We start from the raw sequence: 15,431 nt of genomic DNA on the forward strand, positions 1-15,431 counted from the left end.
TAAACATATATTTCCAATAGCTTTCCACTATTAGAAACATATGTTTACAAGTCTTTTTACGCTCCTGAATCTCGAACGGCTCGTACGTTACGCGTTGTGGAAAAGGAGGGGGATTAACGTTAGGCAAGCAGCAAGTCAAAAATCGGTCGAAATGTGCAACATGTGCCAAACTCTGACGTAAATTAACATACGTAATGAATGCCGCGTGCCGCGAGAGATCGGTAACGTGTTGTTAGCGTTAACGTTAATTAAGAAGAATCGTCCGTCCGTGCATTGCCTTTATGCGATCTATGCGTATCAATTCGCGAATTAATGCGTGGCTATCGCGTAAGTCGGTCTAAATTGGTGAATATCAATGTGCGGTGTCATTCCGTTGCGGATTGCAACGCACATACAAGAATGTATTTTAATCTAGACTCACAAATCGCCCGCCATCGTAAACAGTCGTTACTAACGAGATGTCGTGTAATGCGCGCGTATGTCTACCGTCCTTTCCATACATAGATCGTTTTCCTGTCGAATTACGACTTTCTGTCTTCACCTCTTTCAACGGCGCGACAAACTGATAAGTAGTTAATTCTGATGGGCAGATAGGTCTCTAGACTAGATAGAGTTTGGTCAGCGCACATGCAGAATCGGCATAAGAATTCATGTCTCTAATGAATGCGAATCTTATATTTTTGCGTTACTACTTTAACGTAGCAGAGAACAGACGAGAGATTTCGCGACATAAACAAAACTTGAGATATTTCAGTTCGTTCCACTAATTCGAGACTAACAAGAGAAACGACAGGTATCTTCGTTCGGTTTGCGACCAAGAACGTTCGTCGGAATATTCGGCTTTCGGATGATGAATAATTAGTTCGATGTATCGAACTTGGTTTTTCTCTCCATATAGAAAAAAAAGATATTGCGTACCGTACGAGATTATCGTTTCTTCGTGCAATAACGGAGATGAAAAATGTCCTTTTTAACGAGCCACTTGTGGAACGTCAATCGTTTAAATGAGCGAGGAATTTGTTTATCGTGCTCGTTTAATCACATGATGGAGCATGAGAAGGCAGCAAACATCGACTCAATGGCTTGTGCGTTGTTAACAGGCTATCAATAACATCGAATTATTGTTTTATTTTTCCCATTGGCGATCCACGAACTAGGACTCCCCGTTAATGGTCACATCGACGCATGTTTACCTTCTATATTTGACGATGAACCGACGTCATACGACGGATAAACGCCAATCTACGCCACGTGTATCACGTGTGGCGTAGATACGTGGATGATGTGCAAGCGGGAGGAGTGTCTCTCATACCATACCATGAGACGATGAAATTCGTTTGTACGATCAATTTCTATTGGAGGAAAAAGTTGGGATGAAAGAGGCGTGAGCGAAATGAACCCTCGTCCCTCTTGCCGTGCCCGTGCACGTGCAACAGTGTGCGCTTTGGCTTCTATCGCTTATTATATACCTACGCGCGCTCTAGCCTCTACTTCTGTTCTATTAATTCTTAATAAGGAGAGTAAACATCGTAGACTGCTTGCCGCCGCGTTTTCAGCCCGACTGCGGCGCTACATGACTCGATTCGATGCGACGCCAACAGAACAGTTTGTTCGGAAGTATTCGAGTCGCTTATTCCTGTAATCAGTTCCGTTCCCATCGCCGATGGGAATTGCGTGGCGGGAAGTATTCGCGAGGCACATTGAAGAGCAATATTTGTGCAATTCCGTGAGATCCACCACTAAATTTTGACTCGATGTTGCTTGCTTGTATCCCGGGACTTGCGCGGACGACACGTACATTATTGCAATGCAATCGCGCATGAGTCGCGGAAAAGTATACGTTTTTATATAGGTGCATTTGTATATCGCAATTTCGGGTGGGATATCGAAAAGTGGCAACACGACAACGGGTAATGGATCAATGGCGAACGATAAACATTTGGTAAACATCGCGCATAGCCACGATTGATAGCAGACGTCAATAAACAACGCTCCTATCGGGAAGCGACGAGCTGCGATTGGTGCGCCTAGCCGATGGACGAGTCGTTTATCGTATGCATCGTGCAACCTCTCGTCGAATGTGTAAGCTCTGTCGCTTCTCCTGACGATGGCGACACAAAAATGTAACGTCGTCGAACGACGTGGACGAATTGTAATGGCCGATCGCTCGAGCGTATACGAGACTTTTTCACTTCGCATTTTATTTCTTCAAGATACTTTGTCAATGGAAATGTACGATGCTTGGCGATTGTGCGTGTCACACAGACGCATCGCATTAATTTTCTCGCGGACATCTGACGTCAGGGGAAAGTATCGTATCGTTAAACTTATCAATGGTTTCGCTCATGATCACTTTCAAACGCAACTATTTGAAACGCGATCGATAGATCGATGCAAAAGTGACATTCTGCACTTTTCTCATTCCGATGCACAAATAATTGTACGACTATTTCAGCATGGTATTTAGGATAAGCATAAGCGCTCGGCGTGTTAAACTCTTGCGCTTTAAGATCTCTCTCTCTCTCGCTCTCTCTCTCTCTCTCTCTCTCTCTCTCTCTCTCTCTCTCTCTCAGCGATGTCCTACGTTTCTAGATTATAGACTGTATTCTATTCGCGCGCCATCAAATTGCGAATGGACATTCACGAGTAGCGTATGTCGCAATGTATCGCGCGTCCGATTGCGTCCCCTTCATGCGAAGAAAACGGAAAGAGGTCCAGGCGATAAATTTGTTTGATACGTACGCATGCGTGTCATGCACGCACCGATAACTGATAACCGCGACGATGGAGCATTGACACTCGCGTTTGATTCACAGCCGCACGTTTCTTACGCATATCCTTCTTCTTTCCAAACGGATCTTACTGTCTTACTGAAATATCCAAATAAGATAAATCCGAGATCGTTGATCGCAATTTTCAGCGAAAATATCGTCGGATATTGGGTTATGAGTGATTTTGATATCAATCAAGAACGCTCCTCTTTCAGTGCGTGCGGCGATTGGTGCGCATAACCTGATGGACGCGTCGCTTATCGCACACATCGTATGCAACTTCTTGTCGTAAGCTCTCTCGCTTTTCGTGATGACGACGACATTATCGAATATGCAACGCCATCGAACAGCGCGGACGGACTGTAATGACCGACTATTCGTGCGCGTTTTCTTTTTTTATTTCGCTTTTTATTCCTTCAGGATGCTTCGTTAGTGGAAATTTACGACACTTGTGCGATTGTGCGTGTACACGCGCGTGTAAAATGCAGCGAATCGCTTTCGGCTCTTCTTTCCTCTGCAATCGCCTGAAGAATGACAAAAATTATCAGAACACGACAAAGATTAAAGAGGAAAAATATCCCAGAAAGGGTAAAAGCCGCGTATAAATGAATTATCGTTTTACAAAGTAGAATTCAGAGTTGTTTTTGTTGCCGCTATGACACATGTTTATCAGTTAGACTTGTCGCCTAATGATGCTTACACTTGTTCCAATATATACACGTATACGTAGTCTTATATTTATTTTTATCGTACGCATCATACACAGATATTTTAGGACATGTTTTCGCGCTTCGCATAAAATCATTCCTACTTTGAGAACCGAGTAACACACGGTTCGATATCAAATTACAAGCACGATTAAAACGTTTATTGAAACCCGGTGCCTTCTCGTTCTGATTGATAACGCTGCGTTATTCAAGAGACATTTTTAGCGCGTCTCTAATTTCGTAACATTGATCAGAAACGTCAGTAACGAGAGCATCATAACGAATGTATAGTCAACTAACCGTGAGTGCGAGTGGGCAGTTTTCGCGGAATGTCGTCCGAAGCGACGCAGACTTTGTTGGATGTAACACAATTCAGGTTGCACAAATTAAACTACATTCGTATGGTTGTAATTAAAAAATTCTAAATCTCTGTTATATATATATATATTTTTTTTTGTCTGTTTCACAGTTCTTTTTCATATTTTTTCACGATGTATATTTGTACATACCGCATCGCGCGCGAGATGGTATGATTGTTTCTTTCTTCCAAATTTCTCTTTTATTCTCTTGAATTGTGATGAAATTTATTACTCTTTACAGAACACTGTAAATACAAACGTAAGTACGTTAGTATTTCGTGAGAGATGCGACCAGTCGAAGCCAGTTGAGTAGAATTGGCTAGAGCTCGAAATATGATTATGGAGTTTAATATTTTTCGGCCGTCGATCTTTAGTCTTTGAAAGCCTAGCAAAATATTTTTTTCTCGATTATATGTTGCATTGTCGAGCGATGCTATTTAAAATATTAAACGCAACGTAGGATAAAAAAAAGTTGATTGAATGGTTTGATATTTTTTGATAGTTTAAAACGACATCTCTGACAAGGATTGTAAGAGGTACGAACAGTTTATAAGTACAAAATACAAATATTTGATTTTATATATATATATATATATATATATATATATATATATATATATATATATATATATATGTGTGTGTGTGTGTGTGTATGTATCTTTTGTGTATATTAAATACATAAAAAAGAGCGTATCTGTATTTACAATTTCTTTTCTTTTCGGTAATATTAGATTAATATAATATTATTAACTGTAATTTTATCTCGCAAATTGTAAAAGTTAATACAGATATAAATTATAGCGAATATCGGTTGTATTATAACGGCACATCTTTATAAAAATTTGAAATGCGTACATGTTTGTACGTATCTCGTATGTTATTCTAGTTGCTTCGCGATTTGAGTTCTTCCTTATAAACACGAGATCTGTAATCAATCGATAATAACACGGGGACTACCTATCAAAAGCAAATGTCTACAATGATCATGACATTGCAGTATTCCATATTTTAATTTTTTAATAATCGCCGTACTTCCGCAAATTACTTCTTTTTCTTTCGATCGACTTAACGACTAAGAGTCATCTCTCATGTCACTTTTCGTGCTTAATTCTCTTCGAAAGACATGTAAAAGAGTCGGCATAGTACACCAGGAATGTGTGTTTTGTGTATGTGTATTGCCTAACCTATTTACATATCATTAGTGGTATAAATATGTATAAATGCGGTAAAATATGCGTGATTTCTTGCTAAGAAATTTCATCATTTTTCCTTTTTCTAATTTCATAACATTGCATTCTGTACAAGTTTCTAAAAAAATCACAAATTCTATTTTAGAAAATATATAAAAAACAATCAGATCTCAACGTTTCTATATACAAGTGGGAATTTTTGGCAACAGGGATTTTACGTTTCTCTCCCTTTTTCTCGTCACTTTGTTCATCTAATTCGGGAAGCGTACAAGTTGATGACCAATTAACTGACATACAACTGCGTATCACTATGGTAACACAAGTTATATCAACATGTCATGTATTTGATTACAAGATGACGAACTTTTTTATCCGATCGACCCGATCGATGATACGTTACTTTCCAAGTAATTTGCAGGGCAACTAGTTGATTCGATGCTCTAATGCATCAATCATAATCATTCCATTACATACCTAGGCTATAATATGTATCCAACGTTTAACGTATAATAGCAAAACTTTCGATGTAACGTAGCGTGAGCAAATATTTTGCGTGCTTTTATATCACGTACAACATATAAATATGTATATGTATGTTTGTTCTTGAATATGTGGAAAATATTCTACTACATCTTGCGCATGGAAACTCGACAAAGTCGAGCAAATAATTGATAGAAGCGTTTCTTCTTTTTTAAACGTTCGTCGCATTTCAGTGCATGTAGTCGTAATTCTACGTACGCATAAATGAGGAGGAATTGATTGTTGCGACACGAATTATTCCTAAAGAGACACAATAATACTACGATACAAGTAAAAAGATATGGAGTCAAAAGTACATAATCACGATGTATCACGCTCTTTGAGTGATATTTAAAGTATAAGGCTACTTGTTTACTTTGTTTCATAAGAAAAAGAAGAATGTAGATATTTGAAAATACCTCTGTAGAAAGTGGCTCGGCCATAATTTTTCCACTCGCGCGCTTACATGATTAATACCCTGCGACAATTTGAAAGACTACTTTTGCAACATGTTTCGTGGCTAATGCATCGTTCATAAAATATAAAATATCGTTGTATTTGCGCAACCGGTAAACCTTTGGATAGCTGTTAAAATTTGCAAAACTCAATCAGGCATGTTTGGTAAATTTGTGGATTCGTTCCGACGTTGCAATCGCTCTGGATGCGAACAAGCCAATTGGCTGAAATCACGAACAACATCGTTGAATGTTTCGTCACCTGTGACGCCTATCTCCGAATCCTTCATTTCTTCGTTTAAGAGTCCAAGCCGCAGTCTGGAATGTATAAGAGTCAATGTAATCGAATGCGATACATTTTATCAACAAGCAGATTTTGTGTCGCACGACACCTACAATGTAACGATGTCAGCATTTGCTTCCTTTACAGCGATCGACAAAGGCTTTACCCCGTTTTCATCTTCGATGTGTTGATCGGCATGATGTTTCAAGAGTAAGCACACTTGCGCGGTGTGTCCTATACAATGTACCATGTGTACCATGAATAGTTGAAACACATGAGTGAGTGAGTGAGTGAGTGAGTAAGAGAGAGAGAGAGAGAGAGAGAGAGAGAGAGAGAGAGAGAGAGAGAGAGAGATATCAATATATGTTATAATATATAGGTAATATCAATATATAGATACCCAATTCAGTCGCCAAATACAACGGCGTTTTTCCGTCGGCGTCTCGACAATTAATTCGTGCTCCATTCAGGAGAAGATATTCGCACGACATAACAGAACCCTGCGTACAGACAATAAACGTACAATCATGTTCAAGTGTTGTGAAACTCGTTTTACGCAAGTTTTGGTTCTGGTGAATTGAACTTATGTATAAAATGCACACACGTACGCTTATTATCGCTTGATGTAGAGCACTGCGACTTTTATCGTTAACATTGGACCACAATTTGTCGGCGCCAGCCGCCAATGCCGCACACATCACGGGAAGATTATGAGCCGCTGCGGCTTTATAAAGCAACATGTCGGGATGCAGATTTTCTATATCTTCCTCGTCGGTAAATTCTTCGTCCTCACCAGCTGTAGAATCTTGATCAGAGCTCACCAATTCTAGACTGCCATCGATCGTGGGTTTCGGCACATCGCAGCCAAACATCAATACGTTCGATTCCGCTTTATCCTTACAATGTTTTTCCAATTTGGGAGACTCCTTACTTTCCAAAATGTCTTTGTCATTGTCTTTGGTGTCGTCGGCGCGCCTGTCGGAATTGTTCCTTGTTTCGCTTGTATCGTTATTTCGACTACTGTCTAAACGAATATCTTCACCGCTCACCGCTTCTCTGCAGGACGCGGTGCTTTTCACGTGTTTATTAGTAACGTTGTTGAGATCGTGTTGCGAACGATTCAAGATTCTTCCGTAGAGAGCAGAGTTATTTTTCAAATCCACATTAGCACCGTCATCCGAGCCGACAGAATTGCGCCCCGTAAGCTTTGCCTTGCCAACGGAATTTAAACTGTCGATCGATGTGTGTTTGCTGTCGTCCGAGCTCGTCGAGTGATTGCTTTCTTTTACGGACGACAACGCTCTATCGCGACTGCCATCGTCGATCTTGTCGCAACTGCGTGGTCTGCGGCGTAACTTACGTACGCTCCACTTTCGAAAGTACATTTCGTCTCGACTGACGTGATGCCCGGACGGTAGCGCGTCGGTTACAGGCTTTACGAATTTATGATCTACGTACTTTGACTTTATCCAGATTTCCCGAATGTTACTGAGAAGAAAGAAAGGATATTTTTTTTGCCAAACGCAACTTTTTCACTAGACAACACACTCACCCGTTGCATTTTGGCGTAGCTTTGGTAATGTCGGCAGGTATAGGTAAAGCCTCGTATATGCTATTTACCACGGTGTTGCCTAATTCTGCCATCACCTTCAGTATTTCCGGTTCCCAGTCGTCTAGAGTTAAGGAACGTACTTTGCTGTAGTGTACACCGAGACTTCTGTGTACACCGGAGCATTCTGCGCATACGTCAGAGCAAAGTGAATGCGTGTAAGTGGCAGAAATATTTGGCGTAGTCAAATGAAGAAAACTCACCTATGCAGAGTGTAATCCCCAGATTGATGCTGGCCCATCGTGGGTTAATATCGCCACAATCGCAACAAATCTCATTGCCAGATATCTTCAATAACTGCTCCCATACTCTAGAATCAGGATTGAGATCAGATTGCGCGTAGGTGTCGCGCGTTGAAGTATATTCAATACTGTGCGATCACTTACGCCGAACTTACCTCGATTTAGGTCTCGTTAGCGGCCTCGCGGGGCCCTTGCTGTCGCGCGACTGAGATTCACGTGGATCAACGTTCGCGTTTACACTCATTCCTCTTTGAATGGCAGCACCGATAGCTTGCTGCATGGCAGTCACCCATGCCAAATAAGTTTCTTCACTGTCCGCTTGCAATATGTGACTCCTACGAATAACAAGATACTCTTTATCTTATGGCACACTTTTCCTTCGCGTTCGTCACTGCGCATTCACTTACTTAGTCGGACTTAAAACTTCGAAACAATTCCTCCTGTCGCAATCGACTACTGGTTTTACGGTGCATAATCGTAGATCTTCTTCCATGATTGTATAACCTTCGTCACCTGTTCGCTTTCGATAGACCAGCTGATGATCCTTCAAGCAGAACCACCTTCTGTTCCAGGTTTTGAAAGCATTACTCGTTCTTTTAAACAAATATCCCTCCATCTTGGGATTGCCAGGTACAGGAGAGGGAATCAGATCCCTATTGTTAACGTAAATATGCCGATTTTCCATTTCTTTTTCGAGCTTATTCGTATCACCTCTCATACTGACTAAGTTCTCGCCGAGATCTCTCAGGAATGGATCCAAGTCTTGAGCAAGATCACTACCTTGGTGGTAATAAGTGATGCATGCATGCATGTAACTCAGCAATGTGCCTAATATTTCGTGGCGTTTGCGCGCTTGTAGCATCGTCAGCGCGTGAATGTAATCCAATGCGGTGTGCCGAAAACAAGATCGTGTGGCCGAGAGGATATTCGAGGCTTCCTCATATTCTGCCGGCCGAGATTTTGGCACCTGAGAGTTCCTATTTAACGCGACATCCAGGTCGCTGGAGATCCTTTCAAAATAATGCCGTGACTCCTTTACTCTCTTGATGTCGCTGGAAAAATATTGAGGCACAATTTTATATAGTATTTATATGACAAATTTGTCCTCTACCATCCCCGGTGTATCTTACTCACCTCTTGATAAAATTATTAAGATCTTTCATTACAGTCCTAGAAGCTTGGTCTAACAAGATACTATGATACTTGTTCATCTCTTGCAGAGCATGAATGAGTTTGTTTAAAAATGCCATTATTTCTGGATCATCGCTGAAGTACAGAGACAACTCCCACAGACTATTGGCAAATTGGCTATTGGCAAGATGACAGATTATTATTATTATTGATGTGGCTATGTTGTAAACTGGAATATCAGACATGTCAAACATACTTTTGCTGTCCAACAAAAGTTTTTCCAGTGTCAATGGTTAGGCTGCAATTTTTTAATACCTGTAAATAACAAAGTTGTAGCAAAAGGTAGCACAGGACAAAAAAGACTATGTATATATATACATATTCTTGGCACCAGCCATATAATGTAATAATTATGCCGCAATGGTCCAATCGATAATACAAACAGTATATGCCTGCCTGTGTTACTGTAACAACAGTATTGTGCCAATACCTTATCCAATTTTTGTTCAAGTTGATCTATATCTCCTTCTACCTCCTCGATGCAGGATCTGTGTAAGGTTTATGAAACACAATTCACATTATAACATTGCTTTGCATACTCAACAAAAGATCAACAAAGGAAAAAAGAAAAAGAAAGAAAAAATCTTGGAGCCGCAAAGTAAAAGTGACGCAATTAAAAATTTATCAGTAGTTGTCTTTGGTTGATTAAGTTCAACATAGATCTTACCGAAACTTGGGAGTATCTCGTAAACATTCTTCGAATTCGATCAAAGGCTTCATTTTGTACTATTTGTTTTCCGAGAATTTGAAACGCAGGTTCGTTTGACGTACTGCTATCTCGAAATGCTGTGCGCGCGATATTTCCCATGAAACAATACCTTGGTTAATAATCCGGCACAATTACTAAAAACTATGAACTTTCGCGTAGTCTGTCAAACATGCGAGCTCTGGTCTGAACCCAATCGAGTCAATTGAAGCACGGCCTTGACGTTTAACAGTGCTATCAACATATGTATGCACATACACAACTTCCATAGTTGCGTCCCAAAACTCGACGAGTAGAGTAGCATTTAATTGACCAATAAGAACAAAGATAAGAACTAGGATTTCTTTATCATGATTGGTCAATTAAATGTATTCTACCCACCGAGTAGAATTTTGGAACGCGACCCATCAGGGTTCCTATTCTTGAAATAGTTGCGTATATATAAGTTTTACTGCGCAGGTTTAATCATACTATAAAATAGCTGCACAATGAAAATTACGTATACGCAACTAGTTAGAGAATTGAGCCCCACGCCTGGAGCTCGATTCTCTAACTAGTTGCGTATACGTAAGTTTTACTGCGCAGCTATTTTATGGAATGATTAAACCTGCGCAGTAAAACTTACGTATACGCAAGTTAGAGAATCGAGTCCCTGGACCCCTATTCTTGAAATAGTTGAGCATACGTAAGTTTAATGGCTCCTGCACACAGGACGCGGTAATAGGCCTGTTCTTTGTAGCTGCACTACTGAACTAGTGCAATAAGTTAGAGTGAGAAAACGTATATTTGTTTCACTTCAATATATTGCACCAGTTCAGCAGTGCAACTACAAAGAACAGGCCTAATGTTTGCCGCGCGGCGGGATTCCGTGCGAATCAATATGTTGTTTTTCCATAAGAGCTAGAAGGTTATTACGGAAAGCAGCATATTCATTGGCTGTCGCGCGAACTTTCGCCGCGCGACAAACATTACCGCGTTCTGTGTGCAGAAGCCATTACTGCGCAGGTTTAGGCTGCGTTCCGAAATTCGCTGCCAGTGCTGAAATTCTATAGTATATGTGACATAAACTATAGAATTTCAGTACTGGCAGTGAATTTCGGAACGCAGCCTTAATCATACTATAAAATAGCTGCGCAATGAAAATTACGTATACGCAAAAATTGTAAGAATAGGCGCTGAAAGATACGGAACGAAACTTTTAATCGCCCCGATTAGGAATATTAACTTTCTCTAGAGTTTAATTATATTCACTGACTTTTCGAACACAACTGTAACATTTATTAAAGTTCTTTGACTACAACGGTTCTCCTTATTACTACTTCGACCTTAAATCTATTTCGCAACGACTAGTCACGCGTGGACTATTCGGGTGCGTTCTCTACGGCGGCTGAAACGAGAGTCGTTCCTCTTCGAGATGCTTTTTGGCGCTATGCGCTCTTCCGGGATCTTTTCGATTCTTTTCGATGATTCTCGCAAGTTTGTCTCTTCCGCCATGCGCATATCGCGTGCCTCTCTCGCTCTTAATTCCTACTTCGCCCGCTGGCGGCGCCTGGATGGCTAGTCGGTGACCGATTAGTGGCGCCATCACGCGTCAGCTCTTGGTCCTACCTTACAGGGCCCTGTCATCTAAGGGTGCGTTTAGATTCTTCATCCTGGTGTACTCTATTACTAGAAATACTATAGTATATGTTATACTATAGCACTTCTAGTAATAGAATACACCCGGGTGTGAAATCTGAACGTAGCCTAATAGAGTGAAGCCAACATCTAGGCCGGTATTCATAGTCGAATCTTATTTCAAGACCGTTTTGAGTAATGTCTTAAGATGCGAATACGGCTCTGTGATTGGTTTATGATATCATAAGACAATAAGATGATCTTAAATATAAGATTGGACTACGAATACCGGTCCTAGAAAGAGAACCAGAATAGAGGGGCTACGGGTTTCTTTCTATTTTGTCACTTTTTTGTAGCGCGTGCATCCATTTCTCGTTTCCATAATATTATAGAGTGCAACAGCACTCCGACTAGACTGGCAAGTAATGGCTCTTGCACACAGGACGCGGTAAAGCTCATTCTACAATTGCGTGAACGAGGATGTAAGTGGTTGTAAGTGATTACGATAACCAATCAGAGTAAAGCAATCAGTGAATAAAACATTCGGATTGGTTGACTCTTACGTTCACGACTACGCTTACGCAATTGTAGAATGGGCTTAATGCTTGCCGCGCGGCGGAAGTCCGCCCGACAGCCAATATGTTGTTTTAAGCTCATTCTACAATTGCGTAAACGAGGATGTAAGTGGTTGTATGTGATTACGACAACCAATCAGAATAAAGCAATCAGTAAATAAAACATTCGGATTGGTTGACTCTTACGATCACGACTACGCTTACGCAATTGTAGAATGGGCTTTAGACCGTAAGAGCTAGAAGGTTATTATGGAAAGCAGTATATTAATTGGCTGTTGCGCGAACTTCCGCCGCACGGTAAACGTTGTCGCGTCCTGTGGGCAGGAGCCATTACGGATCATTGGACCCGCACCTTAAAAGTCTTATTTAAATTTTATTGCACACTTTGTCTGTGCAGAAAGAGACAGAGAACACAGAGGGGCTGTGTATATTGGCTTCACTTTTCTGGCCATATGCGGAGTCCATGTATACTACGTCCATGGATGCGACACGCGATATATGACACGCGATATCCAATGAGCGTACAGCATTTCTGAAATACCAGTACGCTCATTGGATATCGCTCATCGCATATTGCGTGTCGCGTCGTAAATCGCGCTGGCTGCGAAGGCCATAACCAATGTAAAGTAGCACACGGTGCTTGTTTTCGTGCTGGGCTGCGTTCCGAAATAATAAGTGAAATAAGAATCGAGACGCAATTAGGCAGAGTCGTACGTTTCTGATCGCGGCTCGATCGCTCGGAAACGTGCACTCTTCGTTAACGACGGAGCGAGTAGTTACTGACTACAGTTCCTCACAGACAAGAGTTTAGCGTTATGAAAAGCGAAGAAATATATATATGTGGATCTTCTAACGTCGATAGCATCACATCTTGATAATTTTTTTTAATAAATCTTGATAACTTTACATATAAAGATGGATATGTCAGCCGAAATTACAGAAGAGAGCAGCGAGAAACCAGTACAAACCAGTCCTCTGGTACAAGTGGTACGAGTCCCAGTGAAGCATACTAATTTAGGAATACGTAGTCATGCCATGTAAGTTTCTCAAGTAAAAGAGATTTGTGGCTCTTCCTTGTCAGAACTTTGATTTTTTATTTACTAGGGATATGAGCACAATGGTAGAACTCACATCATTTAGTACACTCGGAAAGATACAGCCATTTTTGGTGACTGTCACAAGTACTGCAGCCCTATTAGTGGATTTACATTGTCACTTAACAGACAAGGAAGTTTGTGGTTACTTAGGTGGACACTGGGATATAAATTCACATAGTACATTTCATAACTACTGTGTTTAATTGTATCAAGTACATAGCTATTTTATCTAGTATAAAAACTAAATATCATTTGATTGTACTACATATTATTGTAGATCTATCCATAACATGTGCATTTCCATGCCGCTATTCCGGCAAGGATAAATCAGCTGCAGCAGCTGTGGAAACTGAAATTGCAAAAGCCATGGAATGGAAACATGTTACACTGGTAGGTTGGTATCATTCTCATCCGCGCTCTCACGCATCACCCTCCCTGAGAGATGTGGACTCTCAATTAGACTATCAAATTAAAATGAAAGGACTTAGTGACAACGGATATATACCTTGCGTCGGATTAATTTGCTGTAAGTATCTTTGAAACATTCTCTTCTTTAATAACTTTGTAATTATTTTTTCACTTTCTGTAGCTCCGTACAACATGGATGGCAACTGTTACGAGTCAAATTTTAATGTTTTTTGGTCTTTGCCTCCACCTGAAAACAGACCACATGAATATCCTCGACCCATGCTTCTTAGTTACACGTTATCGCAGGAGCATTTTCTTTCTCAAGATACGTTGGAAGAAATTGCAAGTATCTTTTTGGTTTGTCTGCTACAGACCAAATAAATATAACAAATATGTGTGTGTGTGTGTGTGTGTGTGTGCGCGCGCGCGCGTGTGTGAATGAATGAGTGATCTCCACATATTAAATTTTAGTCTTTGTATAAAAACTTGTCAATTAAACTATTCTTATCACACACACACACACACACACACACACACACACACACACACACACACACACACACACACACATATACAGGGTATGTCCCACACTGGTAGAACACCCGTTAAGGGTAGGTAGAGGGTGAAATTTGGAACTGAAAGTTCCTCTTCCATTTTCCGACAATTAGTTAATGAGATATTAATTAAGTCTGCTAATCCTTTAGCGCCCCGTGTGAGCGCTGAGGGCCGTAGGGTGCCGCGGACTCCTCAGGGGCTCTGCTTGTCCGTTTTTCTCCTCTTTTTTGTATCACAGAGGAATAAATATGGATGAGTGAGTGAGTGGGTATGTGAATAGCTGCCTGACCGGGGCTAGGGGGTAGCAAGTTTTTTATGTGTGGGAGTGATGTATGGGTGTTTTTGTGTGCGGTTATGAGTGCATAGATAATTTAAATGTTTTTAGTGCGAGTGGGTGGAGTGATTGCACTTTATGTGCCGGAGGGGGAGGGCATGTGTGGTATGTTTCCTTGGAGTGCGTGGGTCACTTGAATGTTTTCTACATGTCGATGGAGTATCGTAAATGATTTTAGTGTGTGTGTACAAAAAGGGAAGAAAAACGAACAAGCAGAGCCCTTGAGGAGCCCACGGCGTCCTACGTTCCTGAGCGCTCACTCAGGGCGCTAAGGGATTGGCAAACTAAATTAATTAATATCTCGTTGACTAATTGTCGGATTAAAAAATGGGAAAGGAACTTTTAGTTCCAAATTGCATCCCCTACCTACACCTAACGGGTATTCTACTAGTTGTGAGACACCCTGTATGTATGTATATATATATATATATATATATATATATATATATATATATATATATATATATATATGTGTATATATATATAAAATTTATTTTTTCAGAGGAGATGTATAGAATATTATAAAAGTGAAGGTGGTATCGACTTTACTGCCAATTTTAACAACAATACAACTTACCTCGAACGCTTAAGAGTGAGTATATTAACAATTAATTAACAAATGTAAAGACAAGTAGACATTCTGAATGTAATATAGAGTAATATAGAGATAAAGAGGCAATTATTTACAAACCCGTTATATGTAAATAGAACTTGTAAAAAACTGAATTCTGCTTTTCCATTTTCAATATACTATTTCAAGACATACACACACACACACACACACACACACACACACACACACACACACACACA

At 40.5% G+C, this 15,431-nt stretch overlaps 2 protein-coding genes across 3 annotated transcripts in view; one reads left to right on the forward strand and one right to left on the reverse strand.

The window, feature by feature from the left end:
* Window positions 1-4,532: 4,532 nt before the first annotated feature.
* Window positions 4,533-10,391, reverse strand: LOC116840527 (arf-GAP with coiled-coil, ANK repeat and PH domain-containing protein 2). 2 transcript variants are annotated; one of them, XM_032807345.1, is made up of 12 exons: window positions 9,994-10,382; window positions 9,757-9,814; window positions 9,523-9,581; window positions 9,270-9,443; window positions 8,543-9,187; window positions 8,291-8,470; window positions 8,097-8,203; window positions 7,837-8,020; window positions 6,893-7,772; window positions 6,685-6,784; window positions 6,398-6,518; window positions 4,533-6,319 (listed from the first exon to the last, which is right to left on the reverse strand). In XM_032807345.1, exons 1-12 carry the CDS (start codon window positions 10,044-10,046, stop codon window positions 6,151-6,153), a joined length of 2,730 nt encoding a protein of 909 aa, XP_032663236.1. In that variant the 5' UTR covers window positions 10,047-10,382; the 3' UTR covers window positions 4,533-6,150. The 2 variants fall into 2 exon arrangements, with proteins under 2 accessions (XP_032663236.1, XP_032663235.1); XM_032807344.1 differs by lacking the exon at window positions 9,523-9,581 and having other exon boundaries at window positions 9,270-9,495; window positions 9,582-9,814; window positions 9,994-10,391.
* A 2,116-nt stretch (window positions 10,392-12,507) lies between these two features.
* The window catches only part of LOC116840540, a 4,742-nt gene continuing 1,818 nt past the window's right edge, over window positions 12,508-15,431 (forward strand). The window contains exons 1-5 of the mRNA XM_032807362.1: window positions 12,508-13,261; window positions 13,329-13,498; window positions 13,599-13,847; window positions 13,911-14,071; window positions 15,121-15,210. Of these exons, the coding sequence (XP_032663253.1) occupies window positions 13,140-13,261; window positions 13,329-13,498; window positions 13,599-13,847; window positions 13,911-14,071; window positions 15,121-15,210 (792 nt within the window). The 5' untranslated portion in view covers window positions 12,508-13,139. The remainder of the gene's footprint in view (window positions 13,262-13,328; window positions 13,499-13,598; window positions 13,848-13,910; window positions 14,072-15,120; window positions 15,211-15,431) is intronic.

The sequence above is a fragment of the Odontomachus brunneus genome, unplaced genomic scaffold, assembly GCF_010583005.1.
Source record: "Odontomachus brunneus isolate Ranch 3 - 2012 unplaced genomic scaffold, Obru_v1 Obru_scaffold_010, whole genome shotgun sequence".
Taxonomy (NCBI): Eukaryota; Metazoa; Arthropoda; class Insecta; order Hymenoptera; family Formicidae; genus Odontomachus; species Odontomachus brunneus.